Genomic DNA, 19045 nt, shown 5'->3' with positions numbered 1-19045 from the left:
GCCGCTTTGCCCGCCGCTCCACTATGTTTCCAGCCTAAGTTTCTAAGAACCTTCACAGTCTTCTAACCTGCACTCGCGTTCATGGTCGGGATCGTGGAGCGCTCTACTGGACAATTACATATGTTTGCTATGTATGTTCGCCTCCGTCCACGTCACCTAATTGGTAGTTGGACTTAAAGCCCGCCTGAAAAAATAGGCAATTTTTTTTTTTCAACTTCCCACTTAAAATGATTTGAATTTATAGACCTGTAAAACCTTTAAAATGTTTAAACTTAGTAACTAGGATCAGGTACTTAGTAAAAGCTATTAAATCTCCTTTCCTTTTGATAGTTCGCCAGGACCTGACTAGGCTTTTATTCGTATTCTAAAATACCTAGATACATTCTTCATTCTGAAATTATTATAATCATTATAAAACTGCATTCCTGCGCCTTACTAGTCCAGAGGAGAATCACGAAACCCCTATTATTGGAGACCTATTTCTGTTTACCCAAAAATACTGGTTCGTCAGATGTGGCGCGAGGAAGGTATCCATCAGCAACGCTCCTAAATCTTTCAACGGCCATGTATGTAGAGATTTGTGTGAACTTTTTACCTAATAAGTATGGTTATAAAACAACTCCTAGAAAATCAAGGCAAAATGGTTGTTAAACCAGCTGACAGATGGGCAATTAAAGCGTATAACACATAAGCTGCTGTAAGGATCATTGTCGCACCGAACGCGCAGAAAGTACAGCCATTTTAATTCAAAAAGATAAACTGAATAAACAGTGTTATCTCTTGACGATTGCAAAAAAAATTAATGTACAAAGAAGAAGCGATGATGATGAAGTGCAGCTTCTCTGGGGATTATTGTATAGAGACAATCACGGATACAAAGTTAAATAAGAATTTGAGTAAGCTATGAGTCTCTAAGTTGCTTGAGGCGGTCAAAAAACTCAAAATTCTCAATACACATTATCTATCAGCCCTAAACATTAAAAGCACCTTGACTTGAGCTACAATACATTTTAACGTAAATCTGTTATCTTAATAATTTTCTTTACTAATTATTTTTAACTTTTAGGTTGTGCTGTTATTGGTAGAAAAATACTTCAGTACACATCGCAATTATTTCATTGCTGTGGCTACTGCATCAAACAACGTCGGAGCTGCATCACTTAAAGAAAAAGAAATGGTGGCAAGGTACTTATTTAATAGTTCAAACTAAAAATAGAATAGTTCAAGCATAAAAAAGGACGCTATTTAGAATTTTTCCAAGTCTTGGGTTCCATTTCAACAGGAATTCCCATTTAACAAAACAAACAATTTTACAACTCAAACAAAACAAATTCATGTTAACGTGAAAAAAGTCAGAACAAAGGTCTGATTTAAGTTCTTTTCTAATTTATATATTTTCAAATTTCAGTTTGTTTTGTAAGCTGGCCAATTTGCTCAGAAGTAGACTAGGAGCTTTTGGAGCTGATGTCAGAGTTACTGTACGATGTTTACAAGTTTTAGTCAAAGCTATTGATGCTAAGTAAGCTAACTTATTTTAAATACTAGTAAGGTATGTATGCCTTTTATACAAAGTATTGCTCATGCTTTCTTTAATGTTTTTAGATCCCTTGTGAAGAATTGTCCTGAATTCATCAGAACATCTATGTTAACGTTCTTCAATAATACAGCAGATGATTTAGGACAAACAATCCAGTGCCTAACTGAAGTAAATATGTATTTAAATGATTTTAAACTTGACTACACGGTAATATTTATCTCTGGTTACAAAAATGTGTTTCGTAAACGACAAGAAACTTTAATTAATCATTTCTTGTAAAATTGGATATTTTACTTGTGATGGGATAATAAGTACTACAGTACCATATTTATTAATTTTTATTCAAACTGAATATTTAGGAAGAGATTAGCTCAGAGAGTAAGTCTTGAATCTGAGTTCCGCAGACCGGCAAAAGACTGAGAAGTCGCGTGACATTGACCTCTCCTTCATTACAAAACTAAAATTTTATTAAAAGTAAATCTATACCATAATAAATGACCTAATTTGTTTAGGGGCGTTACAGTCATTTAAGAGGCACTCATTTAAAGACTTCTACTTCCTTATTTTATATAAATGACGTCATTCTTCCAATATTGACTGCTATGTTTGATCATCTTGCTGCTTGCGATTATGGAAGTGATTTACTTTGTAAGTTATTTTTTAATGATATTGCTCTATATTTTGTCGATATGCTCACTTAAGTTTTGATTAATCCAACAACTTTTAAATCTGCTATTTGTTTCTAGTTGATTATATGAATTTTAAATTGATTTGAGGTTTGCTTTAAGTGCCTTATACTAGTTATCCTAATATTACTTCCTCTTCATGTGAAACTTTTTTAACAGGAACATATCTTTTTGTGTTCATCATATTAATAACTACCCAAACCATCTAAGACCCATGATGGAAAGGTCAAATGAATAGAACATTAAATCGTGCGAATCTCAGCTATTCTCCATCATCCACATTTGCATTTTAGTCTTTTTTTGCAAATCCGTCCTCGTTATTACGCAGTACACTTGCCTACTATTCTATAGATCAACTCACATGCTAAGCAACCTCAGTAGGAAATTGCGCGATCCTAACATTATTCTAGACTTCTGGTACGGGGAAAAGCCGACAATCCCTGCCCATTTAAACCACTTCTAGAAGTTCGCATGGAAATTCTAACACATCGTATTTCTTGAGGCGATAATTTGCTTCAACATCTGTTGAACAAAGGTATTTCACAAAATTTGAACTATCAAAACACACTCTTCTCAAAGTTAGTAGCTCTCGTACAGCCTGTACCTCGTAAGTTGCACGGTACTCTCAGATTTTAGTAGGAAACGCCTATAAAAGGTAATTGTCAAAAATTTGTTACACTCTCTCTTCCAGCAGTAGGAGATAACAAAATTAGATGCATGAGTGCAAATTAAAAGAAAATATATGTAATTTGTGAATTTTATTTTCGACCTTGAATTATTATTTTTAGTGGATGAAATACAAGTGGCTTCCTACAAAATGTTAGGCAGTTTGTACACTCTTGGCATTGATCCTACGCTTACCCACGAAAGGTAATTGTTATTCGCGATTAATTTTTTTAAAAAATATTTGTGTATAAATTAGTATGTATAAACATAATATGAATATTTTGTCAAAGGAAATATCTTAAAACTGAAATTGAGCGTCACAGACCTGCCATAGGCAGCTGCCTAGGAGCATTCTCTTCCACGTTTCCAGTTGCCTTTCTTGAACCTCATTTAAATAAACATAATCAATATTCCCTCGTTAATAGGATTGCAGATCATTCACTTGAAGCTCAAGGTATTAAATTTAAAATTTATCAGTTTGTAACAGTGAGGAGTATAAGTTAAAAATTATGTATTATTACCAATTTTCTTGTGAATCTGATTTAAATATTTTGTATTAATTTTTAACCAGGTAATATTCATTACCTCTTTTTTTTACTCAAATCGAGGTTTGTGAAAAATAAGTGATTTATTTTTTGGAACTGAATAAAAAATAATTTTCAAGTAAGAAATGATTTTATTAATGTGCATTTACAGATGTACTTGCAAGAATGGAAAGTACAATGCCAACGTTGGATACTATACTTACTGAAGTTGACCAATTTATTGAGTCAGAAAAAAGTCATAGTACTGCGCCTCATGTTATAGACGTCATTCTACCCATGCTTTGTGCTTACCTTCCAGTCTGGTGGAACCAAGGACCTGATAACATAAGTTTGACAGCAGGGTAATAATTTTTTTTAATTGGTTATATTTATGAAGTTTTGGATTTGGTTAAAATCAATCAACTGGAAATGTCATATATGAGTCGATTTTTTTTTTCTTCCAAAATCGATCGAATTTTTAATTATTCTGAGTTGTAGATTTATAACTTTGGAAAATTTTTCTGGAAAAATCAATTTGAAGGAGTTATGGGAGAAAGGATTCTTTAGGGTCCCAAAAAATGACTTTTTCAAAGTTCTTTAAAATTTGCTTATCGAGATTGCCAATTATATTTAAAACATTTTATCAGTTAAAAAAAGTAAAAAACGCACACGGTAGCGATTTTTCTTCAGTTAGGTTAAGCAGTCCACATATTCCGTTCTAAGCGCTTAACACTTTATAAAAAGTGCGTTTCAATTCATTTTAATAATCGAAATAACATTTTTGGTGTTATGAGACTCAGGATTATAGCCTGGTTTGTCATAAACTTTTTTTTTCACCGAACACCAGATTTTTAATTATGCGAACTCTTTCAATTTGCATTTAGTAACCGAGATAATTAGGCTCCGCTTTGCCCTTCCATTGTAATTGCAAGTCTCAGGTAAGCTATATCGACCGAATGAATTTTTTTATCTTCGTGGCTATACTGTTAAGATCCTTATATTATCACCATCTTTCTTTGAAATAATACATTTTTTATTTCAAGGATGAAAACACAAATAAAACTTGCAGTTTATTGGTTTAATATACATACATTTTTTTGCAGTAATTATGTCACAATGGTAACGAGTGATCACATGAATCAGTTGTTGAAGAACGTCTTAAAATTAATTAAGAATAATATTGGAAATGAAAATGCTCCTTGGATGACCAGAATTGCAGGTATAGTTTTTGATTCCAATTCTATTTTTCTTGAATCTATTGAAACTTTCTAACCATTTGATGATTTATGTAAATAACCATTTTTCTTTAGCATATACCCAGCAGATCATCATAAATTCTTCTGAAGAATTGTTAAAAGACCCGTTCTTACCGTTAACATTAACTGTTAAAAAACGTGTTGATAACATGTATCACAAGGAAGAATCACTTAGAGGATTTCTTAAGTCAACTACCGAGGATACTTCACAGGTTAAAAATATTTATTTAATGTTTTAATTTAAATCCGCATTGGACAATTTTATATCCTAATACCTGTATTATTTTCCTAGGTTGAAGCGGAAATTCAAGAAGAATGGCAGCTAATTGTCCGCGATATATATGCATTTTATCCACTTTTAATCAAATATGTAGATTTACAGAGGAACCACTGGCTCCGTAACAACATACCAGAGGCCGATGATCTTTACAATAATGTAGCAGATATTTTCAACATTTGGTCTAAATCTCAATATTTCTTGAAAGAGGAACAGAATTTTATTTCTGCCAATGAAATTGATAATATGACGCTAATCATGCCAACCGCTAGCCGTAGATCAGCTATTGTGGCTGACAGTGGTGCAGCACCAGTAGGGTCTAGTGGAAAGGTAATAAACATAAAAGAAATTTAAAATAATATCAATCTTTTTTTTTTCTTTTTTTTAAAAAAAAGTTTTCAAAGTGTAACAAGTATAATCAAAACAGCAGAATGTGAGCAACGTAGTGAACAAATCCGGAAGTGAGAGGCGACACCTAACTCACCTTCTTTGTGTTTGAAAGGTGGGGTCGCCCTAGAAGAGATCTGGAGAAAATAATCTGGCACTTGACTCCTAAAATGCTGGTGGAGGAGATGCTTTCTTGCAGGACTAATTGGTCGCTAGTGGCTCGTTTTGCAAAAGAAGTACTCGCCTTCAAAAAAAGGGACATGGAATATTTATAGAATGTGTAGGGTCTTCTGAGTAGGGGCAGGAATAAGGCCTAGCCTAGGCAGGGTGTGTTTTAGCCGGCAGGCCGCGTCGGAGTCCAGCGCAATGTGCGTACACTTCCAAAAACGTTTTGTTCCATCCAGGGTCCATTCTAAGTTCAATCAAAATTAAGGAAAGTTCTAGAAAAAAAAAGAGCTGGGATAGTCAGATCGGCGGTTTGCTGTTATAGTGATACTAAAATAGTATCAATAGCCGAAAATAGTGTACTAAACATCTAAATTCTTGGGTGCTGAATAACCAAATATCCCGAAAATTACAAACTCAGATTAGATCAGAAATTTAAAAACAATTAAAAGACAAAATTTGTTTTTAATGCTAACTCTTGACTAGATACTTCATTGTATCTACATAATACATTCACTAATTAATAATCTATGTATTTTTCCCTTATATCAAACGAACTTAACGATATTTTTGAATTTTTACAGAAAAAGAAGAAACATCGTGACAAAAAACGCGATAAGAATAAAGAACTACAGGCCAGCTTGATGGTTGCGTGCTTAAAGAGATTGTTACCAGTTGGCCTAAACTTGTTTGCTGGCAGAGAACAAGAGTTAGTACAACATTGCAAAGACAGATATCTGAAGGTGAGGAATTGTTTCGTTTTATAAAAAGTTGTTATAAACAGTTTTCTAGATGCCACGTTAGCTGAGCGGTTGGAGGCGATATTTGCAAAGCTAAGATGTTTTGTGTATTGTGAATGTATTGTGTATTGGTTCGATTCCCGGTCTAAACCTTGGATTTCATTTAATATTTAATATGAGAACTTTGTAGCAGAATAGGTTTGCTAATCGCCTCCGGCCACAGCAGTTGATTTGGTAGTTGGTCGTAAAGCCCGCCTGAAAAAATAGGTATTACTTTTATAGACAGTTTTCCCAAAATATTTTTTTAATTATATCAGAGTATCAAGTTTACTAAACAGGCATCATGTGAGAAATACTCGACATTATATAGAAAAATTACCTATCTGACTTAATTGGTGTTTTTTTTATTAATTTATATCGTTAATGTATATTTATGATGCATTTTTAATTGCACGGTGCTGTTTCTGTTGAAGAAGAATGTTTTAAAAAGTCTTGCTCTTATCCTTAAAAGATGTAAAAGTAAGCTAAATGAACGTAATTAAAATATAATTAATAACAGTTTATTAATGTACCACGAATCTATCGTTGGCTTTTTGTTCAACTAAAACACTTATTAACGGCCTTGAAACAAAACAAAAACATAATTTTAAGTACTTTTTAAGTTGTAATTAACTGTCACCGTTTGAGGCGGCCGCATCAAATTTCTCAAACTTAATAAATGCATTCATCACTATTATTTAAAATTACAAACTTATAACTGATTTTTTTTTTCGAATCTTGTTTGATAGAAACTTCCTGAGTATGATATAGCGGATTTCGCAAAAACGCAACTTACATTGCCAGATAAAATAGATCCAGGTGATGAAATGTCCTGGCAGCATTATCTTTATTCAAAGTTGGGTACTAAGAAAGAAGCAAGCTCGGATAAACCACAACAAATAGATGAAGTAGTAGACAGAATTGTAGCTATGGCAAAAGTACTTTTTGGCCTACATATGGTAAGTAAATAATGTTTAAAACCAAAATGAAATAAATATTCTCTGAAATTCGTTTTAAGAATGATGTATAAAACATATAGCGTTTTTATCACTTCTTCTATCATGATAAGCTCGTCTAGAAATTTCTTCATTTAAACATTTACTCTCCCACGTAAATCTAGTTGCAGCTTTGGAAATGAAATTAAGCTTTCATTGCACAACTTCTGTTCATTTTAATTTTTTTACTTCTTAATATTTTTTAGCTACTAGTTAATGAAGTATTTCAGAACTACAAAATCGTATAAACTAATTTACACACTTGGTTTTTATTTTATTTTGAGGACAGCATTTTAAAATTAATTTAAATTTCTTTAAAAAGAAAAAAGATTTTCTGTCCTCACAACAACTTTACATGTAAAACCAAATATTTAAATATATTTTTCACTCTCATGCTTTCTTTGCAAGCTAAAATTATTAAATTTACTTATTAAATATTAAATTGGTGCTTGGCTTTAAAAAAAATAAAAGTTATTGTACATGAGCTATTTGATTCATAATTATTATTATTATTTTTAAAACCATTTCTAGCATTGGCTTTAAATGTTTTACATCTCTTTGTTGGTTTTAAAATTCATTAAATTTGGAAAAAAAATTGATCTAAAAATAAATTTTCTAACAGGAATCTTCGGTTTTTAATTTAGAAGGTATTCTATCACTATCTAGATCAAATGATTCATACAATGTGAGATAACAATGTAGAAATAATCTTAATTTCTTGGATAAATTGTAGGTACTTTAAAAATAATTTTGTGACTTCTTATTTTGAAAGCAAGATAATACACGATAAATTAAAAAGAACCTCTCCTCTATTTTTAAAAATTTACTTCAAATAGGTATTCTGAGCGATAATTTATTGTCTAGGCTGAACTAAGCAGCTTCCACGTTTAACTTTGATTACTCCAGTAAGATTTTTTTTTGCTTAACTTTATATTGATTATCTTGTGTCTGCTTAGTTTCTTAATTTTATATTATATCCAACTTTTTTTACATTCTTTCGTTTTTGGTTAAAGCTAATCTCTTGCAGAAAAAATATAATTCACCGCCAAATACTTCATTTTTGGAACTTAATGTTTATTTATTTATTTATTTTGTAATTAATTCAGTCATGTTAACCAAGAAATTATCTTCAAAACAAAAAACTCGCCTGATAGTTGAAAGGATCTTAATTTCAAAGCGAATTTAAAATTATTTCCTTATTTGCTTTTCGGTAAAAATGTCCTTTCAATAAGATCTCTAGTAACTGAACAGGATGAAGCCTTCATTAATCGGTGCTAGTGTTGTTAGAATGGGAAGCCTTCAGATTCCCAAATTTTCTGTAAAGTGGTTAATCCACTTCCTCCTAAGAGGGAGAGAAGCCATAAAATTCTTCTTAATTTCACCTTGGCTTCAAATCTGTATAATACACATGACTTATAATCTGCTACATAAAGGGATGTATCTCCACTTTATTAAACTTCTAATTCTGAAAAGTAAGCTGAAACTACTGACTGTTAAAGTAAAAAGCTGCTGGTTTTCTTCAGAACAATTTATTTTTTTATACTAAGGAAGTTAAACATTTAATCTTTCACTAAAGAACCGTTTCATTATATGTAAGTTTGGCTCTGCAATTTAAATTACTGAAACAACTTTAACAGCGTTGCTAGATTACGAAGTTGAAGCGATTGAAGAGATCTCAATATTGATAACAAAAGTGAAAATACAGTGCTTGATGTATTTAGTTTTGCGCGTTTTTTGTTTTTTCATTTCTAAGTACACTTGATCAAAGATAGATGAATAATGAAATAAATTATTATTTTTCTAAAAATTTTGGATATGACACCTGATGTTGGAGCCTCAATGGAAGCTTTAAGTTTAGACTCTTTTTCCAAATCCCCAATGGAGTTCTTGTGTCCGGTTTCCCATTTATGGAATTTCATTTTTAAAAAAAATTTGGCACTTATAATTATTTAAATTACAATAAAGAATATCATATAATATCTCCCTCAGATATTCTATCTGATTTTTAATACCCTTTTAGTTTATAAAAATCTGTCTTAATATTTGACCGAAGCATGATACTAGTGAAAATAATCGAAACACATTCCTTGAAAATGTATCTTATGTTTAGTTTCTTATTTTTAAGTAGTTCAATCCTAAAATAACCTTGGTATAAGCGTATTCCCTTTTTGTCGGAGTTTTCATACATACGTTTGCAGTGTATTCCTTAATTTTTGTTTAGAAACTATTCTTTTTTATTTATTTATTTTTATTTGTTTATACAAACAAATAGGTTGCTTGTTTTATTTTTTTTTGTTAGATTGATCATCCCCAGCTACAGAGCAAGACACAATATAGATCAGTTGTGTCAACTCAGAGAAAACGTGCAGTCATTGCTTGTTTCCGTCAACTTTCACTTCATGCACTACCAAGGTCTGGTTGAACAATTATTTTACATTTTGTGATTAAACACTAACTGAAATTAATGAATCTCACTTAAGAACAAATTAATCACTCTACATCCCAACATTATTGAAACAATAGTACAAAATAATAGTGAATAATGCTCTTGCATTTTAATTATTGGGTCACCCAACAATTTATTTTTGTTAACCTTCTTTAATGTAAAATGTCTCTTTTTTTTAATTTCCTTGCATGATATTTCTTATAAAAGCATGAATAGTTTCTTTTTGTTACAAAAAAAAAAATGTTAGTTAATTGCACGTTACACTTCTTGTGTTTCTCTTTTGCCTCCAGTTATTATTTTTTTTAACGAATTTTCTTTCAGTTTTGAACTGTATCTTAATGAGTGTGATTTTTGATTTGTATTAACTCAGTTTTACTGTTTTGCGTGGTTAACAGCATGGTATTAAGCGACCACCTCACACATCTTCGTGGAAGAGAGTTCTGTCAGCAGCGAGAAAACGCGCCGCTATTGCCTGCCTACGTACTCATCCGATATATTTGTTGCCAAGGTAATAATAATTTTTAAGTAATTTGAAGAAATAATATTTTCCTTAAGGAAAGAATTGTGGAATTACTGATTAGGTGCATTCTTGAAATTAAGGTATAATATTTATAATGCTCTGAAAGTACAATGACCATTTTTAGCACTAAAATTATTTATCAATTTATTGTAAGGCTGTCTTTCTTGTCACTGTCAAGATGTCAGCTCTTGAAAAGTGTTGGTTACAGTTGGTGCCCTTCATGATGTGTTTGGGAGCTTCTGTTGATAATAAAAATAGTGCAAAAGTTCACCTTTAAGAAGTATTAAGCAAACATTACATATTGTAAAATGTTCTTGGAATATAGTAGTGATGAGGAGATTGGACTACCTTTTTTTACAATACAAAGAGGCGCACAAGCAATAATTGCAGAACTCCCTTAAGAAATAAAATTTAAAATAATAAAATTATATTTGCCAAAAATAATTTACTTCTTTTCTTCGTATCATAATACAGAAACTACATAGCTTTCTGGAATTTTTAAATAACAGAATTAGGTTTACTGTTCTATTAAGAGAAAGTTCTATTTAAAAAAATGTCATAATGCTTCCTTCTAACTTTGTAGGAAAAGAGTTTTTATAATATTTTTTTAAATATTTTACAGACACCGAGTCATTAACATATTTGCGAGAACATACTGTGAATTATGGTTACAAGAAGAAAATGTTGGCCAAGAAGTCATGATTGAAGACCTTACGGTAATTTATATTTGTAAAAGTGGTTGAGTGAAAATGTGTTGTTATCTGTAACTAAGACTTCATAAACTTTACGAAAGTATTTTAAATAAAATTTTAACTTCCAATATTTTGACTGTTGCAAACAAATTCTGTAGATAAATCTTATTTTATGTGGGAGGAGTTTAGCTACTTCACTAATCTTTCACAGCCGAAGACAAGCTTGTTCTAGTCACTCCTACATTGAACTTTATCCCTTTTATCTTAACTTGTCCAAACAATAATATTCTTGGTATTCAAAATGAAATCACTTACTTTTTTAAACGTATTCCCTTTATGTTTTACAGCAATCATTTGAAGATTCTGAACTAAAAAAAGTAGATTCGGAGGAGGAAGAAGGCAAGCCAGATCCTTTAACTCAATTAGTAACCACATTTTGTCGAGGAGCAATGACGGAAAGAAGTGGGGCGTTGCAAGAAGATCCTTTGTATATGTCGTATGCTGAAATAACTGCAAAGTAAGTATTAATACATCTCAAATTATTCAAACATAAAAAGTGAAATTAGAAGCTACGTCCCTTTTTATTTCTCAAATTATGATGAGGGTTTGTTGAAGTGGTTATGAGTCCAAACTTATAAGTGAATTTCCCTCGTTGTTATTCTGCGGAGGTTACTCCTTTTTTTTTTTTTTTTTTTTTTTTTTTTTTTTTTTTTTTTTTTTTTTTTTTTAAATATATTGTAATTACAGAGTATGAGTTTAGGCCCAATTCACGACCCTGAAGTTGGTGCTTTCTAAGCTAAAATACATCTTCAATTAGTATTGTGATAATTTAAGGGAGAGAAGGCTGGAGTGTTTTGATTACTAATGTTTACTTTATCTTTCTGCAGATGTCTGCAGACGTGTCTTCTTTAGAAATTAAATTTTTTTGTCCAAGAATACTTATTTTAAGGTCTCTTAAAATCATCTAAGGTCTGCTATAGATCTTATTTTGTATTTCTCCCACTTTAAAAAAATCTTTGTTTGTTCTGAAAAGTGCTCTCTGAACGTTAAATTGCTTTTTTAATAAACATTCAGTTTTCATCTAATGCACATTAAAATAGTGCGTTAAGATTCTTTTTGGTGCAGTGCGCCTGGGTAACAGACCCCGCCCATGATATGGGAAAATCTAGTATAAAGCGATAAATAAAATAGAAAAAGAAAGTAAAAATTACTACATTTGAAGAAAATACCACCCTAGCTTATTTTTCTTTTAAGATTTTTAAAGCGATTTTCCCAAAAAGTTTTTCAATCAAGAAGTCTCTTTAGTAGAGCCATTGTGAGTTCTGCAGCAAGTGAAATCGGCTCAGTACTTCCAAAACTTTTTGAAGAATTAAAATAAATTCTCACAAGAATTATATTATTTTTTTAGATCTTGCGGTGAAGAGGAGGAGGAAGGTGGTGATGAGGAAGGTGAGGCAGGAGAAGAAGAAGGAGGAGCATCTATACATGTAATAACATGTTTAATAGTACTTCTTTAGATACCTTTTCTTTTTTTTTTTTTTTTTTTTAATTTAAATAGCTCATATTTGACCGGAGCTTTCTCAGGGCACGCCAGTCGCTGGACTGTTTCCTTATTGCAGACAATACTTTCCATTACCGGATAGTGAGATGTAGAGGCTCCTAGGCAAGGAAAATCTATAGGCATTAAACTTGCTTCGAACCTGAGATTCCTGCATTTCTACTCCTGAATTCTATTGAGGCCTGAGCTTACCTCTTCCTTATTTACCTTATTGTTTAATAACTATTTCAAATAATAAGCATATAATAACTAGGTTTTTTTTACATTAAATTTAATATGTTTGTTCTATTATTCACGCATTCGTTAGAAAACAATGGCAAAACTAGTGGTAAGTTTATATTCATTGTTTAATTTTTATTAAAAAATTAGCATCACGGTGCTTAAAAATTAATTAAACATTAGATAATGATTCTTATTTATTTCTTTAAAGTAAATTAAATAGCGAAGTTTTTAACATTAAATTTTTAAATTCTATCATCGGACAGTGCTGTAAAAAACTTCTAGGAATAAATAAAAAATCTAAGGGCCAGATGCTGGATTCGAATCTCCGGATCTCCGTGTAGGGAGCCAGTATACGTTAACTACTGAGCTAATCCCTCACGTGGTTGTCTCCTATTATTTGTACTTTTGTCAATAAATATGTAATTTTATTTACTATTCTTAAGGAAATTGCCAAGAATTGATTCTTTTTCTCAAACTTGTAGGAACAAGAAATGGAGAAACAGAAGTTGCTGTTCCATCAAGCGCGATTGGCGAATCGCGGTGTTGCTGAGATGGTGCTCTTACATATATCAGCCTGCAAAGGTGTGCCAAGTGAAATGGTGATGAAGACACTTCAACTTGGTATTTCTGTTCTTCGGGGGGGTAATGTTAATATTCAAATGGTAATTTTTATTCTTAATGTCTGTCAAATAAATAACATTAGTTTTATAGAATTCTTAACACTTTTATTTTTCTCTTTTAGGGTATGTTAAACCATTTGAAAGAGAAGAAAGATGTTGGCTTTTTCACTTCTATTGCTGGCTTGATGAATTCTTGCAGGTATTGTTGTAATTGAGTGCTCACCTGAAATTCGAAAATATAAAATTATAGTAATAATTAATTAACTATTAAAGCTGCTTTGAGTTCCAAAGTTCATAAAGAACGTTATTCCTCAGTTATTGGCGCCAAGAACTTTTTTCAGTGCACTGCCGGTCTTCGGACAGTGTTCTCGCTTTAAAGATAGCAATGTCCATAACCGAACAATGAGCTGAAAGAAGCTTCTAGGAAGAGAAAATCTAAAGGTCAGCAACTGGATTCGAAAAGAGAATCTCCTCTCCCCTTTACTTGTTTTATAGTTGGAGGTTAAATTTGTCTGAATCTTCCAAATTTTTTTAATATTATTTAGGACCAATTCGAAATATCCAATTGCTCCAAAGATAATATGTATTCGGTTACTTACTTCAAACTGATTATTAAATCGTATTTTTTTAGTAAATTTTAGGATAGAAATAGCAAATGAAGATCTATTTCTGGTTTCTATTTCTGTTATCGTATTTAATTAACAGATTTTATTTATAGTTTTTAACAAAAATATTTTATTTTTGTTAAATTATTAGTGTACTGGACTTGGATGCATTTGAAAGGAATACAAAAGCAGAAGGCCTCGGAGTAGGTTCCGAAGGAGCTGCTGGAGAAAAGAACATGCACGATGCCGAATTTACGTCCACTCTTTTTCGTTTTATCCAGCTCACCTGTGAAGGCCACAATCTTGGTATTTAACTTAATGTATTATAAATATATAAAATAATTTTCTTTTATTCAGAGTCCTCTGATTCTTATTCTTTAATTCTCTTGAATTTAACAATTTTGGAATGGGTTTTTGCTTTTTATAAATTAAATTCAATAATTTGTTCAGATTAAACTTATAATTAACAAAACCAATGAATAGATTTCTTAAAGTGCTCGTAAGATTGTATGTGACATAAAATATGTAAATTATAAAACAATTCTGAAGAATATAGAAAGTCTTTAATTAAACTCGATCCAGTAATTAATAATTGACGCATTATATTTCATTTCACTAGGGCATAACAAAAAATAGTATACAAAATTATTTAGTGACAGAAATGTAGACTATTGGAAGTCGGAGGTCTTTGGCTTAGACAATAGTCTACAGGAAAGCAAAGATAAAGTATTTTTATTTTTAGGTTTGACATTATGACCCAAACATTAAGAATTGGATATACTTATCCAAGTTTCATTTTTGCGGATATGCACGGTGCAGGTATAAAGAAGAAGTACTATTTGGATACTGTTATTAATCATGTTTGTTAAGAGTATGTTTGTAGATATTTCGGCTACAAAATAATAATAACGCTTAAAATGGAGCTAACTATATATTATGCCAAAAAAAACTGATGCCTTCCGAAAAGAAAGCGTACGCCGAAATTGAAAATATGTAACAAGATATGCTGTTGCCCTGCACTCTTAGCTAGTAGTTGTCAATTCGGAAACTCATTTAGTAAGCAACTTAGAAGCCTACTTGGCATTGAAATAAATAATAATAATGGGTTGAATAAATAGAAATTATTCGAAAATATCCTGTTAATAATTACTCATTTAGAAAGAGTTGCTTCAGCGCTTCTGTTGGAGCAGGCCAAGGTCTAACAGAGAAATCTAAAGATGTTGCCTTGCACTAGTGGTGTTAGGCGTTAACAAATTTGGTTGCTTTAGAAGAAAAAGGCTTCGTTAAATATCTAAATAAAAACTGTCTTTGTAATTTTAATGTGAACATAAATAAAGGGCTGGTGGAAATACTAAACGATTTCGGAGTAGCATAGTCTGCGAAATAACTTAGATAAATAACACCAAAACGTTCAGGACCACTTATTTATACACTCACTTTTTATTGTACAAACCTTCGAGAAGGAGTTAGTATGTGTTTGAAGCGTTACCATTGGGTTCTGGCATGCCATATTACCGAAAACGGCTAGAATTTGTTCGCTACAAAAAAAAGAAAATCAAAAATTTTTCGGATATAGGTGTTCTTGAAAATTACTGTGATAACCTTAAGTCGGAATATAAAATACTTTTTTTTAAGATATTAAAACATTCCAGATGAAATCTAAATTTTATTTGTTAAAATGTTATAACCTCACAGTAATAAGCACATAATGTTTTGTAGAATGGCAGAATTATTTAAGAACTCAGGCTGGTAATACTACGACAGTAAATGTTGTAATCTGCACTGTAGATTATCTTTTGCGTCTTCAGGTAATTAAGGAGTTGTTTAATTAATATTTGAATGATATTTATGTTGCACTTATTGCAAACTAACAGTTTTGAATTTGTTGAAATTCATTGATTCTTTTAAGCATATACATCTTATGTTTGAAATCATTATTTATGTATATTTATTTGTATATATTTTTACAGGAATCAATTATGGACTTCTATTGGCATTATTCAAGTAAAGAACTTATTGATCCAGCGGGTAAAGCGAATTTTTTCAAAGCTATTGGTGTTGCTAGTCAAGTATTTAACACCCTTTCTGAAGTAATTCAGGGTCCTTGTACGCAGAACCAACAGGCCCTTGCTCATTCTAGGTAAATTAGGTTTCTTTTCTTTTTCTTTTTTGAGCAAAGAAGATTTGCGATCATCTAGAATGTTTTCTCCCAATTTTTATTTCAGAAAGAAAAGTATTCAGAATTCAAAAAATTAAGATTTAGTTGAGGCCAATCAATAGGCTCCTGGACAAAACTAAATACCACGTATGACTTCCTATCAAGCAATTCTCACCCTCAAATAAGAAATCTTTTTATTTTCTTATGTTGTAAAAAAAATCATGTTTCATGTTAATTTTCAAATTTGAATTAACATAATTGCACGCTTTGAAGTCCCCTGGGTATAAAAAAGGATTTTAGCTGTCTGTTTATTTATGAAGCCAGAATCGCCTACATAACTTAACAACTATTAACTTTTTATTACATTTTATTTTAAATTTATTACTTCCAGGCTGTGGGATGCAGTTGGCGGTTTCCTGTTTCTGTTTTCTCATATGCAGGATAAATTATCCAAACATTCCAGTCAAGTGGACTTGTTGAAGGAACTTCTGAATTTACAAAAAGATATGATTACCATGATGCTTTCTATGCTTGAAGGTAAGATTTTGTCATTGTTTTGTTCTATTTCCCATTTATTAAGAGATCAGAATTTTTTTTTCCAGTTTGCGGAGGGGTGGTCCATAAATTCGAAAGAATCGTTTATATGATAAAATAGGTTATGTTCACAATAATCTACGTTTTGGATGTAAACAAGTCTGATAAAAGAAAGTTACTGCCTTTCAAGCATAAAATCTTTGTAGGATATACGTATGGTCCGATTAAAGAAGGGCTTAATTTGAAGCGTGCAGACAAATCAGGAAGCGATGAAAGTGTACCATGCGTCCAATGAGAATCGTTAGACTGGGGATAATGTGTACGTACAGAAAGCCGCCCTAGTCAGTGATGAGTTGATTACGTGAGCAAGAATGCTAGATGGATGTTCGGAGTAGGAATTGGAAGTGAATAATTGGCGGAAAGAAGAGAACATGTTCCTCCTAGAGGTCTTCAGCGCCAGACGTGGATGATAAAACATTTTAATATACACTTAATTCACTAGATTTATGGAGAATATTGCAAGAAATAATTAAAATTGAGATATATTTCAATATACTGGGGAAAAATCTGAAAAAGTAGTATGTTCTTTTGATCGGACTGAATAGTATATAGTATTCTCTCGTTACCATTACCGGACACTAAGCTGTATGAAGCTCCTTGAAAGAGAAAGTCTTAGGGCTTACAGAAGGAGAAATCTAGTATTCGCTAACCAGCATATATTTATTGTATTAAGTTCTGCTGAGTCAGTAGTGCTCTTTACTTGGAAGTAGTGCCAAATTTTCTGTCCGCAAGTTGAAGCTCCTGCAAGAATTTGCAAGGGAATTTGGATTAGACAGACTCAAATGACTGTTGTCGACGTATAGGAAGTGGCTGATCTTTTTCTTGCCTAGAAGTCTAGTCTAGTGCTGGTTGTCCTGGTGTGATACTGTCATATCTACACTTCTTATACACACATAAAAAACTAAATAAGGTGGTAAGTAGTACAATAGGCATCAAGAGAAAGTAATATTAATAATTTGAACAAACACTGATATTTTATTTATTATTACTTTAAGTCACTTTGATGAAGTCATTTGCACCTCTCTAAGTGAGGAAAAGTGAAAAACGTAGTATTTCATAATAAATTCCGTCAAAATAATTCTTTTTAGCTGCTTTATCTATTTATCATATTTATTTAAATTTTTCTATTTATTCTAAAATTTATTTATTCGTATGTATGTCCAAAGAAGACAATACTTGAAGTTTCTGCTTTCCTAATTTGGATACATTTTAAACACTTGGTTTTCAGAAAATTTATGAATTAGAGTTGTAACATATCATATTCTCTTATTCAACAAAATCAATAGACTGAATAAATGAATCAATAGCTTATTCATTTATAACTTAAGCCTTTTTTTAGAACGATAATTTTATTAATGTTATTAGGTAATGTTGTCAATGGAACTATTGGAAAGCAGATGGTCGACACATTAGTAGAATCAGCTTCAAATGTTGAAGTAAGAAATTTAGTTTCTTTGTATTTCATTATCTATGTATTCTGTAAAGTAAGTAGTACTTTTACATTGGGGATACTTTATAATTGATTTTTTTTTAAATCACTTCTGTTTCAGCTTATCTTAAAATATTTCGACATGTTCCTGAAATTAGCAGACCTTACAAGTTCACCAAGTTTTCTGGTAAGAAATTGGAATAATAAACTTTTCATATTTTTTTTTTTGTTAAGTTTTATATTTTTGGTAACATAATAATTTTATCAAAGGAATTGGACCCTAATCATGAGGGATGGGTTACACCCAAGGATTTCAAAGAAAAAATGGAACAACAAAAATCTTATACTCCGTGAGTTTATTCAAAATTATGTCTCTTGAGTATGACAGTATGCTGAGTTTTACTTGAAATTTACTAACACAGCATTACTTTGCTGCAGTGAAGAAATTGATTTCATGCTACTCTGTTGTGAAACCAGTCACGATGGCAAGATTGATTATGTTGGATTCACAGAGAGATTCCACGAACCAGCAAAAGAAATCGGTTTCAATTTAGCTGTACTACTTACTAATTTATCAGAACATATGCCCAACGAACCAAGGTAAAAATATATTTCATAATTTATATGTAGTGGGTCGTCAAAGGATAGTGATACTCTCTATACTTATTCTTTTTGCTTCCTTCAATTTAAATTTCGTATTTGTGAACCATTTGCTCAACCTATTGTATTATTAAAATTATTAGTCTTAAAGATGGAAATAATTATTTTGGCAATAAAATCACTTTAGGGTAGAGAAATCTTTAATAATTAATAATTTTTTTTTTTTTTGTAATCTCTCGCATTCTTTTCACGATAAGCGTCCACGTATGACAAATCTCGAATACGAGGCGTGTTTTTTATCGTACTTCGTACAAATCGAAACTACTACA

General features: G+C 31.4%; 1 protein-coding gene across 5 annotated transcripts in view; it reads left to right on the top strand.

Annotated features, from left to right (window-relative positions):
• RyR (Ryanodine receptor) overlaps nucleotides 1-19045 on the top strand; it is a 118593-nt gene that overhangs the window by 86018 nt on the left and 13530 nt on the right. For 2 of the 5 annotated variants that reach the window (XM_074130702.1, XM_074130699.1), the window contains 27 exons: nucleotides 1067-1185; nucleotides 1409-1519; nucleotides 1603-1705; nucleotides 2050-2185; nucleotides 3012-3093; nucleotides 3180-3343; nucleotides 3586-3775; nucleotides 4517-4632; nucleotides 4724-4881; nucleotides 4962-5276; nucleotides 6083-6241; nucleotides 7027-7236; nucleotides 9572-9684; nucleotides 10861-10954; nucleotides 11278-11447; nucleotides 12339-12417; nucleotides 12796-12816; nucleotides 13193-13372; nucleotides 13453-13529; nucleotides 14087-14241; nucleotides 15655-15743; nucleotides 15906-16075; nucleotides 16485-16630; nucleotides 18053-18123; nucleotides 18238-18303; nucleotides 18387-18466; nucleotides 18555-18716. In XM_074130702.1, the coding sequence (XP_073986803.1) occupies nucleotides 1067-1185; nucleotides 1409-1519; nucleotides 1603-1705; nucleotides 2050-2185; nucleotides 3012-3093; nucleotides 3180-3343; nucleotides 3586-3775; nucleotides 4517-4632; nucleotides 4724-4881; nucleotides 4962-5276; nucleotides 6083-6241; nucleotides 7027-7236; nucleotides 9572-9684; nucleotides 10861-10954; nucleotides 11278-11447; nucleotides 12339-12417; nucleotides 12796-12816; nucleotides 13193-13372; nucleotides 13453-13529; nucleotides 14087-14241; nucleotides 15655-15743; nucleotides 15906-16075; nucleotides 16485-16630; nucleotides 18053-18123; nucleotides 18238-18303; nucleotides 18387-18466; nucleotides 18555-18716 (3536 nt within the window). Of the gene's footprint in view, nucleotides 1-1066; nucleotides 1186-1408; nucleotides 1520-1602; nucleotides 1706-2049; nucleotides 2186-3011; nucleotides 3094-3179; nucleotides 3344-3585; nucleotides 3776-4516; nucleotides 4633-4723; nucleotides 4882-4961; nucleotides 5277-6082; nucleotides 6242-7026; nucleotides 7237-9571; nucleotides 9685-10113; nucleotides 10227-10860; nucleotides 10955-11277; nucleotides 11448-12338; nucleotides 12418-12795; nucleotides 12817-13192; nucleotides 13373-13452; nucleotides 13530-14086; nucleotides 14242-15654; nucleotides 15744-15905; nucleotides 16076-16484; nucleotides 16631-18052; nucleotides 18124-18237; nucleotides 18304-18386; nucleotides 18467-18554; nucleotides 18717-19045 lie in introns of all 5 variants that reach the window. The other 3 variants (XM_074130704.1, XM_074130703.1, XM_074130701.1) reach the window with 2 other exon arrangements.

The sequence above is a fragment of the Rhodnius prolixus genome, unplaced genomic scaffold (genome assembly GCF_049639745.1).
Source record: "Rhodnius prolixus isolate KJV_2025 unplaced genomic scaffold, Rpr scaffold_4, whole genome shotgun sequence".
NCBI classification, from domain to species: domain Eukaryota; kingdom Metazoa; phylum Arthropoda; class Insecta; order Hemiptera; family Reduviidae; genus Rhodnius; species Rhodnius prolixus.
This window is presented reverse-complemented; position numbering and strand designations above follow the sequence as displayed.